The sequence below is a fragment of the Phoca vitulina genome, unplaced genomic scaffold (assembly GCF_004348235.1).
Source record: "Phoca vitulina isolate PV1807 unplaced genomic scaffold, GSC_HSeal_1.0 scaffold12, whole genome shotgun sequence".
In the NCBI taxonomy this organism is placed as follows: Eukaryota; Metazoa; Chordata; class Mammalia; order Carnivora; family Phocidae; genus Phoca; species Phoca vitulina.
The window spans coordinates 12,308,076-12,315,907 of NW_022589715.1; the positions used below are offsets into that span (position 1 = coordinate 12,308,076).

General features: G+C 46.1%; 1 protein-coding gene across 1 annotated transcript; it reads right to left on the reverse strand.

Annotated features, from left to right (window-relative positions):
* Positions 1-3,261: 3,261 nt before the first annotated feature.
* On the reverse strand, positions 3,262-7,153 carry TEX37 (testis expressed 37). The gene is made up of 3 exons (XM_032411186.1): positions 7,127-7,153; positions 6,297-6,389; positions 3,262-3,690 (listed from the first exon to the last, which is right to left on the reverse strand). The coding sequence occupies exons 1-3, from the start codon at positions 7,151-7,153 to the stop codon at positions 3,262-3,264; spliced, it is 549 nt and encodes a 182-aa protein (XP_032267077.1).
* Positions 7,154-7,832: the final 679 nt, after the last annotated feature.

Sequence of the window (7,832 nt, forward strand, 5' to 3'; positions counted from 1 at the left end):
GGATCATGACCTGAGCCAAAGGCAGATGCTTAACCGACTGAGCCACCCAGGCGCCCTTTGCTACAGCATTTTAAAGTAAATTTCAGACATCATCTCTCCTGTAAGTATTTCAAAATGAAGTCTCTCTAACATAACCAAAATCCCATCATCACACCTAAGAAATGATTCCTTAATATTAAAGATCACGCCTGTTTAGAAAGTGGGTTGGTAATACTCATTGAGAATATATCCATACACCTTGACACAGTAACTTTGCTTCTTTTTCTCCCTAATTATAGAAAAAAAGTTTATTCTGTAGCCTAATTTGCAAGAGAAAAATACATAATTGGAAACAACTTGAATGTCTAACAATAGTAATTATGGTATGTTTGTGCAAGGATATTTATAAAGTTTGAGGTTGAGTGGCAATGCTTATAGTTAATGCCACAAAGACCAAGCAGGATTTGAAATTACATCTTCAGTATGAGATCTGTAAAAACGCCTATAAAAGTTCTCCCTGAACACTGATTATATATCTCAGATGCTATGAGAACAGTGTTGACTCAAAAGGTAGGAGCGTTATTAGTGCTTCTACTAATGAGGACATTGCTGTTCAGAGACATGGAATAACTTTCTAGAATACCCCTCAGCTGCTAAGATGTAAACTGAGGCATGGGTGGAACCCCGGATTTGTCTGGCTCAACAGCCCAAGGATCTAACCATTGTCTGGCAGCCTGGGCATCAAAGTGTTAACAGGAGCTGTCTCTTGACTGAGCAGTGGGATTGAGGTGATTTCTTTTCCTTCTTCACACCTTCTTCACTTTGCAACATTTTCTACTGAAGGTATGCATTTTATGTTAGAACAAAATATGTTCAGATTACATATTTTAAATTGTATATTTAAAAGTTAAGACAGAACATGTTTGGAACATGTCCTAGATAAAGGGCTAACATGGCCATGTGAAAAAAAAAAAACCTATAAATTGGTAAGAAGAAAGATAATTCAGGGCAAAAGATGCGACTCAGGGGTGCCTGGGTGGCTCAGTCGTTGAGCGTCTGTCTTCGGCTCGGGTTGTGATCTCGGGGTCCTGGGATCGAGCCCTGCTTCGGGCTCCCTGCTCGGCGGGAAGCCTGCTTCTCCCTCTCCCACTCCCCCTGCTTGTGTTCCCTCTCTCGCTGTGCCTCTCTCTGTCAAATAAATAAATAAAATCTTAAAAAAAAAAAAAGATGCGACTCAGAAACCCAATGGCTAATGGGATAAAATAGATCCTGTATCTCACTAGTGGCCAAGTAATTGCACATTAAAGCCGAGATGAGATACCATTTTCTATTCATGAAATTGGCAAAAATCAAAAAAAGATTGATAATATCTCTGTGCTGGTGAGGAGATGGGAAGGAGGAAGGGGGCTGTTCGGGTGGTATCTATTAGCACCAAGCATCCACCCCGTTTGACCCAGCACAAAGCCAGCACTCGTAAGACTCTGTCTTGCAGAAATAAAAGCATCATTTGTAAGGATATATGCTCATGAATTGTTATTGCTGCATAATTTGTAGGAAGGAAATTGGAAAAGCGTGACTGCCCCCCAATAAGGAAATAGTTGAATAAATCAAGATCTATCAATTCAATGGAATACCAGGCAGCCATTAAAAATAATTAGACCTATAAGTAATGACTTGTGAAGAGAAAAGGAAGATGCAGAGTATTGTGTAGAGAGCCTCATTACCCAGGTACAGTCTCCCTTCCAGCAGCACCACACACCTGGGAGCTTATTGGAAATGCAGAATCTTGCCCCCAGCCTAGACCAACCAACTCAGAATCTGCATTTGAACAAGATCCCCTAGGGAAGCATGGTGTATAGGATGATTCCAACAGGAAAGCCTTCTCATGTATTGTGGCAAAAATAGTCATCCATCCAAATAATCCTCTCCTTCTATTCTTCTAACTTCTCATTTTTTGCTGGGCACAGGGCCACCCAGGACCAAGGTGAATTTCCCAGCCTTCCTTGTAGTTTGGTGGGACCATGTGCTGAGCTCTGGCCAAGAGGACAGGACTGGTAGCGAAGAAGAATATCGTATCTGTCTGTGCCCCTGAAAGGGAATACACCTGTATTCCTCTGGGCGTTTCTTGCTTTCTGCTCCCAGGAAAATGTCAATAACTGAATGAGTCACTCTCTTAGCTTGGACTAGCATAACAAAATACCACAGGCCGGCGGGCTTCAACAACAGAAATTTATTTTCTCACAGTTGTGGAGGCTGGAAGTCCACGATCAAGGTCTGGCAGAGTTTGGTCTCTGGTGAGGCTTCTCCTCCCTGCTTGCAGGTGGCTGCCTTTCCCGCTGTGGCCTCACATGGCTGTTCCTGTGTGTGTGTGTGTGTGTGTGTGTACATGCTGAGAGAGAGGGAGAGAAAGAGCTCTCTTTCTCTTCCTCTATTTAGAAGACCACCAATCCTATCAGAACAGGCTCCCACCCTTATGACCTCATTGGACCTTAATTACCCCCTAAAGTCCCTGTCTCCAAATACAGTCACATTGGGGGTTAGGGCTTCAAGCTATGAATCTGGGGGGTGGGGGCGACACAGTTTAGTCTATGGCAGCCACCTTGGACGCAGAGATGGGAACCACAGCAGAGACGCCCCACCGTCCTCGGCCGCCTACCTCCGAACTGTTAGACTGGGAGAAACTAGGATGTTCAAGCCACTGCACCTCGGTTCCTAGTTCGGCAGCTCTACCTGCTTCCTAACCCACTCATACATGGATATGGTTACAGAAGCTCCACTGAGCAAGAAGGAAAGTATAAAATGATGCCCTGGAAATGGGCTACGGGGTGGGCGTGGTGAGCAAACTAAGCGTCTGAGGGAAGGTTACCCAACAGCATTTTACAGTCACCCTCAACGTTCAGACAACTATGGGAAACGAGATTTGTCCCGTTTTGTAAGTAAATGTCTAGAACAAGAATCTTTCCAGCAGGACTCTTCGTTGTCATGCGACGTCACACACATTCCAGCCTCCACACACACCAGTTTTCCTCCCTCCCTTCTCCCCCCCCTCCCCTCCCCTCTTTCCCCCCTGCTGTCCCTGCCCCTCCCCTCGGCAGGTGGTGCGCGGGTGCAGATGCTGTCCCGGGACAGGCCAGGGAACAAGGTAGAACACCCTCAGTGCTGCTGGAACGTCTTCCCAGGGTTTTATTTTCAGTCCTCCTGTCCGTTCTCCAAGTGCCGAGCGCGGACTTCCTTGGGAGAGGGGGGATGTCCGTGGCGCCCCTGAAGGCGCTCTCACCCTTCCTACTGGTAAAATGGCATCAAGGGCCCCCATCGGTTCAAGATGGGGAACTTGACTTCATGGTGATACGGACAGAGGCAGCCAGGCAGCAGAAAGTAGCCCTTGCCCTCCTCGGGCGCAGGCTGGAGCTCAGGCTCCAGGAGGCACGGAAAGCCGGCGCTCTGGTGGACCCGGTTGGGGACACCCTGGGCCAGGTACAGGGCGTGGGAAATGGGGTACACGGAAGGGCATATACTGGTGAACCTGCCCTCGTCCTCCGCTGCGGCCACACGGTCCTGATCCTGCGGGGGGAAGAAGCCGGGCTGTCCCAGGTCTTTGGCGGTCATGTGGGGTTTTCTGAAGGCGGGGTATCCATCCTCTAGCCTGGGCTTGGAGCTGGGGACGACCCTATAAAATTCTTTGTCCCGGAGTTGGGCATCCAGCTTCGCTTGCTGTGGAAATAAGTCACACAGGAATGGATGGCTGAGAGAGGTGAAAGGCGAAGCAAGCAAGCTTCCTTGGCCTCATCCAAGACAGAGCACACTTCTCTTTAGTTAAAAAAAATTTAAATTGGTTTTTGAATGGTGATATATACAACCCAGGGAAATACTGAAATAGTAGAAAAGGGTTTCTAGTGAAAAGTCAGTCTCTTTCCCACCCCTCCTCCTCCCTTGGATCCCATCTCCAGAGGCAACCACTGAGGTAAGCGTTTTTTCTATCTTTCTAGATATAGCTTATGTTTGTATAAACATATAATGAATTTTACACCGCCTGGCCTGTACGCAACTGATGCACATTATAATCCCACTCTGCATTTTGCTTCCGTTAAATTCTATATCCCAGAAATTGTTCCATCTTTGTTTGTACAGATTTTCTTATTTTTAGTGGAGCTACGTGGAGATAGGAAAGGATTTCTTGAACAAGATTTAAAAAAGACAAATGATAAAGGGAAAGACTGGTACATCCAACTATATTAAAGTAAAAATTTCTATTCACTGAAAGGGAGTGAAAAGATAGACCACAGCCTGTGAAGAGTGTTCCCATTTCTGTAACTGACAAATGAAACATGTCTATTTACAGAACTCCTACAAATTAAGAAGAAAAAGACAAGCATCCCAATAAAAACATGGGCAAGGGGCACCTAGGTGGCTCAGTCTTTAGGCGTCTGCGTTGGGCTCAGGTCATGATCCCAGGGTCCTGGGATCGAGCCCTGCAACGGGCTCCCTGCTCCGCAGGAATCCTGCTTCTCCCTCTCCCACTCCCCCTGCTTGTGTTTCCTCTCTCGCTGTCTCTCTCTCTCTGTCAAATAAATTAATAAAATCCTAAAAATTAAAATTAAAAAAATAAAAAATAAAAACACGGGCAAAAGACATGACAGCCATCTCACAGAATAATAAATATCCATAAACATATGAAAAGATGCTGAATCTCATTAATAAGCAGTGAACTGAAAATTATGAGCACAAGAAGATATTCTTTCAAACCCACCAAATTAGCCAAAATTGGAAAGTCTTTCAATACAAGTTGATGGCAAGGTTGGAGAGCCACAGAACGGACTGTCCCCTGCTCCAGTGACGCAGCCACTTTGGCCAATAGCGATGTTCCCTGGGACAAGCAATTCCCCCCCTGGGCCGGGGACTCCTGCGCCTTAGGCTGTGTAATCCGCATTGCAGCATGGGACAATAGGAGAAGTAGCAGACAAGTAAAAACCCAGATGTCCAACAGCAGAGGGGACAAATATATGGTGGCGTATTCATGCAATGTAATACAACACAGCAGAAAATGAATAATATATTATAAATAACATAATGTTTGGCAAAAAGTAAAAGTCACAGAGTACAAATAGTATGATCCAATGTGTAACAGAGCTCAAAAAGGCAAACCTCAACAGTTTACAGGGATACATATAGAGTAAAACTATTTTTTTAAAAGATGCCCAAGGGAATGATTAACCCAAAATTCAGAAGAGTGGCTACCTCTGGAGGTGGGAGGAGGAGTGGGAGCACGGAGGGGTCCCCTGGGGGCTCTAGGGTACTTCTAATGTGCTATGTTTTCATTCAGCTGGCTGATAACAGGTACACTGGTGTTTGTTTTGTCAATGTTATTTAAACTGTGAATGTATATCATTTACACTCTTGTGTGCATGACTTAGGGCTGATGTACCTTTTAAAACGTACACACACGTGCACCCCAATGTTTATAGCAGCAATGTCCACAATAGCCAAACTGTGGAAAGAGCCAAGATGTCCATTGACAGATGAATGGGTAAAGCAGATGTGGTATATATATACAATGGAATATTATGCAGCCATCAAAAGGAATGAGATCTTGCCATTTGCAACAACGTGAATAGAACTGGAGGGTGTTATGCTGAGCGAAATAAGTCAATCAGAGAAAGACATGTATCATATGACCTCACTGATATGAGGAATTCTTAATCTCAGGAAACAAGCTGAGGGTTATTGGGGGGGGGGGGGGGGGGGGGGGGGGGGTGGCTGGGTGATGGACATTGGGGAGGGTATGTGCTATGATGAGTGCTGTGAATTGTGCAAGACTGTTGAATCACAGACCTGTACCTCTGAAACAAATAATGCAATATATGTTAAAAAAAAAAAGAAGAAGAAGAAAGAAGATGGCAGGAGGGGAAGAATGAAGGGGGGGCAAATCAGAGGGGGAGACGAACCATGAGAGACGATGGACTCTGAAAAACAAACTGAGGGTTCTAGAGGGGAGGGGGGTGGGAGGATGGGTTAGCCTGGTGATGGGTATTAAAGAGGGCATGTTCTGCATGGAGCACTGGGTGTTTTACGCAAACAATGAATCATGGAACACTACATCAAAAACTAATGATATAATGTATGGTGATTAACATAACAATAAAATTTTTTTTTAAAAATAAAATGTACACACAAAGCACACACATAAAAGACTTCTTTAGCTCTCCCGGCATCAGATATTGTTCTAAATAAGTGCCCCCAATATCCACACATAATAAAGATGAAGTAAAGATGATTTCAGTGGGTGACTGAACAGAAGACAAGACCGAATAACTTCTTACCTCTTGTGGTGTGACTCTGGAGTATTTGTGCTTCCCGTAGTGTTGATAGTCAACCATGTAGGAGCTTTTGTATGTGTCTAAATCCACAGGGGCCTGAAGGGCAAGGGAGATTACAAAACAAGAGACCTCATCTTGCCATTCTTCCACCTAAAGGTATTCGATGGCTTCTCATGGCCCATAGGACCAAGACCAACTTTTGGGCCTGGCATTCAGAGCCCCCATGATCTGGCTTCTACTGACCTTTGCCATCTTGCCCTGCTTGACTCCCCTCCATGCCTTCTGCACTCCAGCCTCACTACACTCCACTTTTCACAGATGCGCATGCTCTTATCTCCTGCTGGAAATGCTAGTGGTACTCCTCACGGACTGACAAACTCCTACACATCCTCCAAAACCCAGATTAAATTTCTCCCGCAAAACATCTATCCCACCCTTCTATTCACCTCCCCCAAATTAAACTCTTTCGCCTCTGCTTTCACAGCACATTTTGCATCCCTCATTACAGCACTTACCATGGTAATTGTAACTGATTTAATGAAGTATACTAGATTAGGACCTAATCTTTGGCATCTCTGCAGACTCGAAGCCCAGCACAGGGCCTGACACACCACAGGTGCCTATTAAATGCATGCTGAATAAATAAGTGAGCCCCCAGAAAACCATAAATCATTACTTTCCTCTGCCTATTACACACACACACACACACACACACACACGTACACACATCATTCCAGAATGACAACCAGAGGGAGCCCAAGGTGCCTGGGCCTGTCTGCTAAAGCTGCTCAACCTTGAGGTGGTCACAGGCGACAGAAACCCACAACACTCACCTGTCTGGGGTACACCGCACCTGCCATAGTAGGACAACCTAGACACAGACAGGTTGGTTAGCCCTGCTTCCGCCACGGGCCGGGGGAAACAGCCGTCGTCCCCAAAGCCATGTGCCAAGCAAGCAAGTCCTCTTAGACCTCCCCTGCACATTACTCAGTCATCCAGGGGTTGATGGCAGCAGCAAGGATCAATGGGCAGGTGGACAGGGGTCCTGGGACAAAGGGGCAGGAGCAGGTCCCAGACGGAATCAGAGCTGATGAGAACATCAGATTCACCTCTCAAGCAGGGCAGGTAGTGTGCTGGTAAGTCTTTAATAACCACCTTTATGAGGCAAATAAATAAGCAGTGGTTGGTAGCATTTACCAGTTTCTGGGGTGTAAATGCTCCCACCACGGCCCATTTCAGGCTATCGACATAATGTCACTAATGTGGGGTTGCACAGATGTACACGGAATGGGCTCCCAGAGCCAGGATGAGCTGACTCCAACACTCGGGTCCCACTGAACAGGGCTCTGAGCTGCCCTGGAGAAGCAGGCTGCAGGCTTAGGACTTAGAGGCGCCCTGATTCAGAAGCACCAACCATGTTTTCTAGTGGGGTTGGGGGTATCCAAGGTGAAGAAAGTTGTGAGGCTCTGCTTTCCCAGCTGAACAATAGCAGCAGATACGTCCAATCCTGCCCCTCACTCCCCAGCCCTGAAGTCCTAG